The following is a 12,069-nucleotide window of genomic DNA, read 5'->3' as shown; positions in this document are numbered from 1 at the left end:
GCCAAGGTTTGATCCTTAGTCCAGAGATAAGATTCCGGAAGCTAGTGTGGCCCCCCAAAAAACAGATCAAAATTGCCAATATTGAGTGCTGAAGTTACACATTCTCTTACTATTATGAATTTAAGTAGAAGTGACCCACTGGATCACTTCTTTTCACAAAACCATGATATTTCTTCACAAAAGAAAATGGCTAATTTGGTTTTTAAAACGTACAGGAATTCTCTAATGTCAAGATAAAGTTTTATAAATAGCCTGATTTCAGCTATTATAAAATTTTAATTCCATTCAGTATAAGCTTAATAAGTAGGAAAACAAAAAATGGAAACTTCATACTAATTTAAAATGTCAATTCCTAACTATAAACGAGTAGTACTCTCAAAGAAAATAAGTTTTGAAGTCCAAATAATGGTCATACTTTGAATAAATATTATTTATAAGTAATAGTACATAATAAATAATTACAAATAATAAGTTATGACTAGATTCCCAGGCTAGCCTACCAAAAGCTTCTTAACCTATAATATTAGGCCATTTCTTGCAGCATCAGGAACAAGTCTAGATTCTGACTCACAGAAACAAAAGGGCCATGCTCCAAACACTGAATCAATCCTTGCTAATGTTCTAAAATAAAGAAAAAAGCAATTTGGGGCACCATCTGACCATTCTAATAACTTTCATCAACCTCCTTCTAGTGTCCACCTCCATCCCAATCTCTCTGCCTTAATGCTGCTCTAAATGCTCACAATGGTGTATGATCACCCAGAAATAGTTGGTGTGCTCCACTTACCTACTTTCCCTCTCCCCTTGCATGCACAAGATGTGTAGTTCCATATTGGTTTTGAATTCCTCTAGTTGTATATTCCAGAATGCAAGGTTCAGAGTGACAATAAAGATCTGTTGATCTCTTATGCCTTTTATGATTAGCTTTCACAACACAGGACTGAAACATTCATTTTCTCAGTGCAGCTGATTCAAGTTGCTTATCCTTGGAAATGAAACACTAATCAATCCCTATATCATGCCAGGAACATGCTAGTTGTTGAACCTTGGGTTCTCAGTTCACCTTTCCCACAATCCTTAAAGTTAATGGTATTTGAACAAAAAGAACTGAAGTTCTGACAGGTTATGTAATGTACTCAAGATCATTTGGCTGATATCTAAGTTTGATCCTCAAGCCTTACGGTCTTAACTCTATGCTGCTATAAAGGACACATTTGAGCCAATTTTATAACAGAAGGTAGCCATCATTTCAATATTCTTCAAAAATATATAATTAAATATACACTTATTAATCTAAATGGTTCTCCTATTGGTGTAATTTCAATCAAGATAACAAGGGGAAACTTTAAAAACTGTAAAAACCAGGTACTGCATAAATGGGTATTTTTAGACAGAATGACCTCTCCTAAGATACACCTGAGAGCACCTAGCTCTTTGCTCATGACTACAGATCATCCTGTCTATACAGCAAACCAGTCAATATTTATAGCATTTCACACATTATAAAGTTCTTTGACACATTATCTTACCTGCAGCTCAGAAGCAACACTTTGAGCCTAGTACATTTTACAGATGGGAAAACAGGTTTGGAAATTGATCCAAATCATAGAACCTGTAAGTGACAGAACAGGCCCCAAGTCTACACTCTAAATCCTGAGTCTTTATCCTACTTGTACTCATAAATCTGAAGTTATCCAATCAATTTAATCTCTCTCTCTTTCAAAGAAATAGCAACAGGAACAAATTCAGTATGGTGGTTGGAGAGAGGAGAGCTACCAGCAAATGCTTCTGTGTGGATTATTTGTTAAGTAAATGTATATAAACTTAGAACCACCTATACCAAACAGCTTTTGCCTACACCTTAGTTATTTTACAGGATTTTATTTCAACTTAGTGAGATTTAATCAATTTTAAAATATTATCTTCTTTTAAGTTATAGGCAAATATATTTTAAATCTATTTTTTTAAATTAGGTATAACGTTGTGATAATAGCCTGCCAATAACGCAGCAAATCCCTAAAGTGAGAGAATTTCAGTTGGTGTCAGTAAAACAATCAATTATTTCTAGTCATCTGCTTCTATTCCTATTTGCTTCACAAATATTGAGGTAAACTAGTGATTCATTTTTTTTAAGCACCACCTACACACCTACCATGTATAAGACCATCAGCTAGGTGATAGAAATCCAGTTGTGAACAAGAGACAAGGTTCCTGTCCTCATGGAACTTAAAATCTAGTTGTGGAGACAGACAATAAACAAAGAAAAAAAAAATCACGTAATACAGTAAATGCTACGAAAGAAACTGTGGAGACACAGAACAAGGACCCTAATTTAATAAATAATAATAGCTGCTAACTTTTAACTGAGTACTTTAGACATAGTCAGAGAATATCTCTCTGAAAAATGATATTTAAACCAAGATCAGAAGAATGACAAGGAGCTACCCATGTGATGACTGGGGAGAAGGTTTTTCAGGCAGAAGAAATAATGGACACAAGGCTGTGAATGGTCACTGAAAACCAAAAAGGTGGCCAGTGGGACTGGGCAAGTTGAACAAAGGTAAGACATTCAAAAAGCCTTATTATAATTTTACTGAATGAGTTTCTTTTATATGAAAAGGAATATATGTGAAATCTCAACTCAGGTTATTGCTGGGTCTGTTTTTGGCATTACACATGGATTAATGTCTAATATTTTGAGTAGCTACTGGCATTTTTAGCCAGTTGATTCTGTTTCAGTTTAATAAGAAAGTCTGACATAATCAATGTCAGAGTTTTTCAACCATTTGAGGAAAGACAGAATTAACTATTGAAAAATTGACTTTGGTTTACCTACTGAGAAAGAAATACTGTTTCCTGGTACTGTGATTTTGCTTTCTCATTAAAAAAAAAAAGTCAGTGGGGAGGGAGGTGGGAGGGGGGTCATGTTTGGGAACGCATGTAAGAATTAAAGATTTTAAAATTTAAAAAAAATATAAAAAAATTAAAAAAATAAATTAAAAAAAGTCAGTATTCAGTTGGAATTTTTAAGTTAAACATTCCCTCAGTTTTTAAAACCCTCAGCCTTAATTGAGTGGAAAATACTATTGTAATTAGATGCAAAGTTGAGAAGGACAAAAGAATAAATGAATGTAAATATTCCTTATTTAACAACTAATTTTTTCCTATACTTGTTCACAGTGCAGAATGTTCAGGCCCCACAGGTTTCTTCACTTTTTGAAAAGGAAATCGGCTTTTGAGTTACTCTCCCTGTATACACATTAGCTTCTCAATTCTGCCTTCCAGTTATCTTTTTTTCTCATCCTTCAAAGAAATGACAGTGTTCTATCCACTGAATCATATCTTTCTTACAGGATGACAGGCAAAAACATAAGGAACCTCTATGTTAATCCCTTTAGTATTGAGTCTCAGAAGTTGTATCAAGCCAGCAATTATCTGACAGATACTGATGTGTCAAGACCCATCAGTATAAGTGGATGAAAGGTCAACAGTAGTCATTTTCGGACTTGAGATCACAGTGAGTATATAAAACACGTACAGCTGAATTAGCCCCTTTCTTTTGTTTTCCCCAGCCTTCCCTAAATAAGTGACTTAATTAGAATATGTCCAATTGTAGGAAAAGCTGTTCACACATGAATGTTTACTATGTCCCAGCCATAGTTCTAAGCACATTATATACACTAACTTATTTACTCAAATAACTCTAAAGGCAAGGTACTATTACTTCCTCCATTGCAAAGATGAAAAGGGTAAGGCACAAATAAGATTTATAGTTTTCTAAGATCATAATAATTAGCAAGTCTGTTTTTTATTTCCCTTGGGCCTGTTTTTAAACAAATGTGGCCTCAGTATCTTATAACATTTTAATATAACATATTTATACCAATCAGAGGGTTTACAGCATGTACCCAAGCTTGACTTTTCATACTGTTCATGGGGTTCTCAAGGCAAAATGCTGAAGTGGTTTGCTATTTCCTTCTCCAGTGGACCATGTTTTGTCAATACCAATAACCTCAGATAGGCAGATGACACCACTCTAATGGCAGAAACCAAAGAGGAACTAAAGAGCCTCTTGATGAAGGTGAAAGAGGAGAGTGAAAAAGCTGGTTTAAAACTCAACATTCAAAAAATGAAGATCATAGCATCTGTTCCTGTCACTTCATGGCAAATAGATGGGGAAAAAGATGGAAACAGAGACAGACTTTATTTTCTTGGGCTCCAAAATCACTGGAGACAGTGACTGCAGCCATGAAATTAAAAGACACTTGCTCCTTGGAAGAAAAGCTATGACCAACCTAGACAGCATATTAAAAAGCAGAGACATTACTTTGCCAACATAGGTCCATCTAGTCAAAGCTATGGTTTTCCCGGTAGTCATGTAGAGATGTGAGAGTTGGACCATAAAGGAGGCTGAGTGCCTAAGAATTGATGGTTTCGACTGTAGTGCTTGGAGAAGAGTCCCTTGGACTGCAAGGAGATCAAACCAATCAATCCTAAAGGAGATCAACCCTGAATATTCATTTTAAGGACTGATGCTGAAGCTTCAATACTTTGGCCACTTTATGTGAAGAGCTGTCTCTTTGGAAAAGACTCTGATGCTGGGAAAGATTGAAAGCAGGAGAAGGGGATGACAGAGGATAAGATGGTTGGATGGTATCATAGATTCAATGGACCTGAGTTTGAGCAAACTCAGGGATATAGTGAAGGACAGGGAAGCCTGGCATGCTGCTGTTCATGGGGTCGAAGAGTCGGACACGACTGAATGACTGAACAACAGTGCAAGCTTACTTTGAATCTGGGCTAGCTCTCTTATTAGCTGTGTAACCTTGGATAAGTTACTGTGACTATTTCATTTATGAAATGAAGATGAACAACAGCATCTAGTTTCTTGAACAACTGTGATGTTTAAATGAGTTATATAAACTACTTGGATCAGTGCCTGGCACACAGTATGTAGAAGACTTAGCTGTTACTAGTAACAGTATCACCACTACCTTCAATGAGGGAATTTAGCAAAAGGCTGTTCTGTTTAATCTAGTCAACATTTCTTGTCCTCTGTCATCTCTGTTGCTTGATTTACATTGGCTAACAATGAACTATTAGCAAGTTAGAAACTCATCTACCTCCCATGCTATTTTTTTCTAGTCCTTACCATTTCTTTTTCCATTTCAGTTGCCCAGGAAGAAATGTTTGAGATTAAAATGATTTGCATTATACTATAGGTAAGTTCATAAGCCACTGCAATACTAAAGCTAAAGCCTAAATTTGTAATATAATCAAAAAGGGGGTATCTCAGTCCATTTAGTCTGAAATAACAAAATACCATAACTAGGTAACTTATAAACAGCAGAAATTTATTTCTCACAGTTACAGAAGCTAGAAAGTCCAAGATCAAGGCACGAGCAGATATGGGTACCTGGTGAGGATCAGCTTTCTCACTAGGTATTTGTCTTTTCATTATAACCTAAAATGGTGGAAGGGGTGAGAATACTTTCCTGGGTCTCTTTTATGAGGGCACTAATGCCATTCATGAAGTCTTCACCCTCATGACCTAATCATCTACCAAAGGCCCTTACCTCCTACTACCATCATCCTGGAGCTAAGGATTTTAATCTGTGGATTTTATGGGCACAAAAATATTCAATGTACAGCAGAGGGGGAAAAAAATTAAGCATTCCTCTCAGTTTAAACCTCAAAAACAAAATAAATTGCTTGGTATTTTATTTGTGCAACAGGTTTTGCATTAATAGTTTTCACTTAATACTCATAAATGAATGACTCATGAATTGAAACACAGTATGTTTAAATTATTAATGTTTTGATGATTTCCTAGATATTATAGGCCTTAACCTTTGATAAGCTCAGACAACTGAGCTTTGATAAGCTTTGATAAGCTCAGTTGATAAGCTCAGACAACTTTCTTGGAAATGTCTGATGAAGAAACTTTAACCAAAGCAAGCATGCATGCATACTAAGTCACTTCAGTCATGTCCAACTCTTTGCGACCCTATGGACTGTAGCCTGCCAGGCGGCCCTGTCCAGGGGATTCTCCAGGCAAGAATACTGGAGTGGGTTGCCATTCCCTCCTCCAGGGTACCTTCCCCACCCAGGGATCAAACCCTGAGCATCTCTGGTAGCTCCTGCCTTGCAAGTGAATTGTTTACCACTGAGCTACCAGAGAAGACCAACAAAGGATAAAGCACAGCAAAACTGACATTTATCTTTTAAATTAAAAAGATTTTGATTCTACTTAAATTGTTACACAATACCATGAACTTAGGAATTCTGAAACCTTTGGGACCTTGAAATCAAAACATAAGCTTATATTATTTTGAAATACATTTTTATAGAAAAAAAACATGCATTCAAAATATACAAAATTATAAATACCACAGATTTATAACATAAATATTAAATGTTAAAAAGTAAAGTACTTTAATTACATCTGTGCAAAAACCATACTTTAGACATCTCTTGAAACACTGAGTATTCAGTATCTAACTAGGATCAGATCCAAACTTTACATCCTTGAGTACAAGGTGAAATAACATTGTTTAACCTCGCCAATTGCCCAGCTCTAGTCAGAATTTAACACCACTTAAACATGTATTCCTAGGAAGCTTGATCCGCCCACGCCACCCTCTACACATAGAAATTAACATATATATACTTGTAGTGACAGAAAAATAAATTCCACATCATATATCAAGCATTCTTTTGTAGCTTTTATATATTCTCAGATACCTATACATTAAAAGCCTATTAAATCTGCTTGAGCCTTAGCAGGTTTCAGGCTATGAATGTGGAACAAAACAAGGTACTACTAGGTTATTGCACATTTGACTAGTTCTTTACCTTTTCTGAACATATTTTATAACTGAACATATAAGCTTCTGTAATATCTTGTTTAACATAATTATCATTTATTTAAAAACTACTGTGTGCCAACCAGTGTCATATTACTTTCTAGCAACTATGAGAAGTTGGAATTATCCCTGTTTTACAGAGAAGGAACCTGAAACTCTCAGAAATTTAGTAATTAAATGAAGATTACAGAGCTAGCAAGTAATGGAACAAGGATACAAATAGAAGTCTGATTCGAAAACCTGTGCCAATGATAACATCAAAGACTCATCTCTGGCAGCACTGTGCAAGTAATGTTATATAACTGCTTAAAAATCTTAAAAAAAGAAAAAAGAGAAAAGAAGATTTACCTCAGACTATAATAAAATTCTATTGAATACTGTAAAACATTGCCATTGTACAGTTACATCTTAATTTAGAAAGTCTCTTAATTTTCACTTAATCAACTAGCCATATTATCCAGTGCTTTCCATTTCCTCCATAAAGTAAACTGACAGATACTAGCAGCTAGTAAATTACTTCCAGTTTCCTGTGCACTTCTACTCCTGCTAGTTGAGTTGCGTGCTTAACTAATAGCTAATATCTGGTGTTTATTCCCAAACTTGCTTATGCCACTCTATAGTAATGAACTTACTTGAGTGCAAACAAAAGGTTATTTCTATGAAAACTATGTTGACTGCTTTGGAAATAGAATATTTTGATGAACATAATTTTGATGAATATATATTCCCTCTTCCCCCAAGACACACTCCTGTTGACTACACAAATATCTTTATAATTCTTGGTATACACAGACATCTATGAAGTTGCACTAAACATTAAAAAAGAATTTTACATTTTTTAAATGTAAAATATTCCACCCTTCAATTTGTTTACAAAGTCTCATTACACTTTACAGAAATCAAAAGTAGAAATCTTTAGGTTTACATTTTTGGTGTGGTTTACATAAGAAAGATCACATCTAACTCTGATTAAACAGGTTCCATTCCCTGCCAATCCCATTTCTAAAGAAGGGCCTTTAGCCTGCATCAAAAGACAGGCAAAATAATTAAGGCATTATTTTTTTCTGATTCCTCACTTTAACTTTTTAGATTATCCAACCAACTACCACATGCAACTGTATAGGATAAGAGGCTCTTTTTGTACTTATTTAGAAACTCTGATGCACATCTGTATCCCACTTAGGAAATATCTCAGACTTTCTACATTAGAATTCATATACATTCTCAGTTTCTGAATATCTGAAGGTTCCCCATTCAATCTCATTTTTTAGAGAACTCAGTGAAGTATGGTTATCTAGTTTTTTAACCACAGATATTAAAAGCAAGAATAAGCATATTGACAACAAAGACTACTGACAGCATGGGAATTCAAAAATCAGATCTTAAAGTAAACAGGCTGAAGGGGTTTAAGTTAGAGGCAAAAAAAATCTTTGTCCACATATTATGAGTACAACAGAAAATATTTTTGGCATTTAAAGAGTGAAGTTTCAGTCATCCAGAAAACAAGCTCATACAGACTAGTTTCTTAGACACCAATGTAGAAAAAGTGAAGTATTACTGTTGTCTAGCTCTCCCATAACTGTCCCTTGCCAACCACAGATCAAGAAATCAATTCAAAAAAAAAAAAAAAGAAATCAATTCAATGGGTTATGCAAGCAATTTTTAAAAATTGAAATAGAAGAGAAAAATACAAGACCACAATGCACATAGTAAGTATGTTTTCTGAAACATTTATTCCAGTATTTCTGTACTATTTGCAAAGTAAAAGATATTACTTACTCTAGGTCATGGTCAAAAGAAAGCTATGGGCTAAAGACTCATAAAATATAGTCACAGTACCAAACTTTCGATTCCCTCATTTTTACATCATAATGCTAGAGAAAGCTACAATTTTAATGAGGAAAAAAGTCACTTCTTTAGGAATCTTGATGCATAAATGTATTTACTTTTTTTAGTAATCTGCATTAATAGATAACATTTTATCATGCTTAGTACTTGTTTTGGCTAAAATAGAGATTTTGTGTAAGTATTTAAAGTAACTTTTAAACAATGAATTTGACTTTATTTGTTTATTCTGAGACGCAATCACTGACTTTGGTGCCAGCTTTCCAAAGTCATGGATGTAATCTAAAAGTCTCAATTTGGCAATCTACATAAGCAACCTGATTAGTAGCAATATAGTTGCTAATACTTAAAACATACAAAGCTGATTTTAAGAATCAACCAAACACTTAAAACACTTAAAAACAAATTTAAACCTCTAAATTAAGTATGGCTTTCCTCACTTCTTTCTAGTGCATTTTAAGACAATATCACCAAAGACATATTTGCGTAGAAAAGAGAATTTGACTTTCTAATCCGCTTTGAAAATAATATATGGAAAAAATAACCAGTTTAACACATATCTTTTGAAATTATTTTATTTTTAAAAATTATCATGTCTTTTTTTTTTTCTGTCTTATTTATTTACTTATTTACTGCCACACTGTGCTGCCTGGGATCTTAGTTCCCTACCAAGGATCAAACCTGTGCCTCCTACAGTGCAAGCACATAATCCTACCCACTGGATCACCAGGGAATTTCCTATATCTTTTTTTAAAATGAGCATCTAATTCATAAGGATAAATTAACATTTCCAATCCAAAAGTTTCATATTTGGAAGGGACTCTGTCATCTAGCTCAACTCCCTACCAAATACATTAATCCTCTTCTTATAATATTCCTTAAAACCAAATTCCCATATTACTGAAACTCCTAACTACCACTATATTAAAATCTTCTAAAGTTGGTCCTTGCTATGAATCAAAAGCAGACTGATAAATGGGTTTTTCAATTCCTTTGAAGTGCTTGAAAAACACAGTGTATACATTATTCCCAGAAGTCCTGAAAATACAGGTTTAGAAAGAAAATGGCAGTACTTATTATAGGGATTTCAGTAGCCCTGTCCACATACTGATATACTGCAAAGTACTCCAGGGATTTGTTCAAACTTTGAGAGTTTGCTTAAAGCACAAAAATCAGCAATGACAAATAATATCTGTTAACTCAAATGATCTTAAATTTTCTGTTTATCAAGTTCAAATTCTCAAACTGAGGAAACTTGTAAACTTTTTAAAAACTTAAGTTAGATTGACTTTACCTAAAAATGTGTAACTCTCAAATGATATCAAATTTTGTGACACCAGATAAAAATGCTTTTATTGAAAATTTCACTTTTAGTATCTCTTGAAACTAACATTCTGAAGACAGTTTTGAAGAATGTTTTCTCCCATCTAGTTCCTAACTCTTCCCTGTGCCCTTCTCTACCTTACCAGCTGGAAATCTGTAACAGAAATAATCATATGTAATTCAGTTGATCCTGCCGCAGAATTAGGTTAACCTTTCTAAAATGGGGCACAAGAAAAAAAAAATCCTACTTAAATTATGTACCTCGGTCTGGCTTCATTTTCACGTCGATATCCACCCAAGGTGCTGTGAAATACACGTGTGGGTTCTCTTCAACAGGCTCGCCGCTGATTTTGCAGCTACTGCTTCGTTTTCAAAACGCTAAAAGAGGTCAAAATAAAATTAATCTGGTCCTGCCCTAACACTCGATCTTGCAAGAAAACTACTGCTAACAGGCCTCTTCCTGGCAGTAAGAGCGGTGACAGCACCATCCGCAGGTCTGAAAAAAGCAAAACTCTACACCGCCGCCTCTCCACCCCCCCACCCCAATCGACTCCGGACCAAGCACCCTTCTTCCCCGCCCCTGTGCTCTCCAGGCCAAAGTGTCCTTCTTTGACACAGCGTCTCCAAACCAAAAAGAAGATCTATTTATAACTTGAATGTACAGGCGAGGGGGCGGGGGGGATCAAGCAACTCAAGCTAACTAACCCCTTTGTAAAAAACGCCTCTGGGAACAGTGGCACCTCCGCAGTGACTTCGTATAGAAATGCTTGGACCTGATGACTTGAGCGCAGGAGACTCTTCAAGACCCCAAACGCCTCGCCGACGCTCTGCCCGCCCCGCAAGGCCTCACCTGTGTAATTACCCTCCGGCTAGTCTTCCTGCCTCAACCGCGGCCAAGTTTACACAATAAGAGGGTCAAAAAGAAACGCGAGACATCTCCTCGCGCCCAGCCCCCAGTCCCAGAAGAACTGTACTGTGCTGCCCGGGTCGCCCCTGCAACACCCCTGGCCCTGAGAGGCCGGGCCTGAGGGTCGTCCCGGGAAGGTGTTTACAGCCGGGCGATCGCCCCTCCTCGGTGCAGCCTGCCGGTGAGGGCCCCTTCCGTCCCGCCGCGGCCCCGGATTTCCTTCAGTCCCGCCGTCCGGAGCGCCGCGCCGGCCCCTCTCCCAGCCGGAGAGTTGTTTTCATGGCTCCCTCGACCGACCTCTGCTGACTAACTCTCTCGCCTCCCGTCCCAATACCTCCTACTCCAGGCACTTGACTCCGCCGTTCGCCCAGCGGCTCACATCACACTCCCACCTCAGACGTGAGGCTCCGAGAGGCGCAGGGCCGGCAAAAGCGGAGCGTGGCGCGCAGCGGCCCCCGAGGCTGCGCTAGGGGACCATGGGGGCCCGAGACGACAAGCCCGACGCGGCTCCCCGGCGCCCCTGTGGCCATCCACCCCCGCCTTGGCCGCCGCCTCGCTCCGCTCCCGACGCTCAGCCCTCCGTTCTGCCCGACTCGCACCCGAGCCCCGCGGCCCTCGGGCTTTGGCCGCCTGGCGACCTGGCCAGCCCGTTCGCCCCGCGCCTCTGCCAGCTCCTCGCCCGCCCGCTGTCTCTAGCTCTGGCGCCCCAGCTCCCTGGCCCCCTCGCTCGCCCAGTTCTTTCTCTGCTGTTTGCCCTGTCAAAACACTGCCCGGGTCACGTGTCCCAACAACAGCCAACCCACCGCTCGTCACTTCCTCCCCGGCGGCCTCAGCTGCTGGCGCCCGGTTGTTATGACAACGCCCGGCGCGCCCAGGGGCGCTAGCCTGGGGGCCTGGGTTTCCTTGCAGGTACAGCGGGTTGCGAGGGGCTGGCGGAGCCCCGAAGGCCCGCGAGGCGCCAGGCGCATCGGCTGCGCTCGCTTCCTGTCTGCCCTTCGAGCTGGCTGAAGCGCGTCTGGGACCAGGAACCAGAGCTGCGCTATTAGAGCACAGGGTAACCGAGGAGATGTCATCCGAGGGCCTGCCCCAGACTTGGAGGATAATTATAGTCGTCTCCTCCTCCTCCTC

At 38.5% G+C, this 12,069-nt stretch overlaps 1 protein-coding gene across 12 annotated transcripts in view; it reads right to left on the bottom strand.

Annotated features, from left to right (window-relative positions):
• ATOSA (atos homolog A) overlaps positions 1 to 11,727 on the bottom strand; it is an 86,214-nt gene extending 74,487 nt beyond the window's left edge. For 4 of the 12 annotated variants that reach the window (XR_011258237.1, XR_011258240.1, XM_069596480.1 and 1 more), the window contains exons 1-2: positions 10,740 to 11,727; positions 10,296 to 10,412 (exon numbers count right to left, since the gene is read on the bottom strand). Coding sequence is in view for 6 of the 12 variants with exons in the window: in XM_069596480.1 (XP_069452581.1) it covers positions 10,296 to 10,311 (16 nt within the window). In the remaining 6 variants the exon portion in view is untranslated. The remainder of the gene's footprint in view (positions 1 to 10,295; positions 10,413 to 10,739) is intronic. The other 8 variants (XR_011258238.1, XR_011258241.1, XM_069596481.1 and 5 more) reach the window with 4 other exon arrangements.
• Positions 11,728 to 12,069: the final 342 nt, after the last annotated feature.

This window comes from Ovis canadensis, chromosome 7, assembly GCF_042477335.2.
Source record: "Ovis canadensis isolate MfBH-ARS-UI-01 breed Bighorn chromosome 7, ARS-UI_OviCan_v2, whole genome shotgun sequence".
NCBI classification, from domain to species: domain Eukaryota; kingdom Metazoa; phylum Chordata; class Mammalia; order Artiodactyla; family Bovidae; genus Ovis; species Ovis canadensis.
The sequence above is the reverse complement of the archived record's forward strand: the minus strand, read 5'-3'. Positions and strand labels throughout refer to the sequence as shown.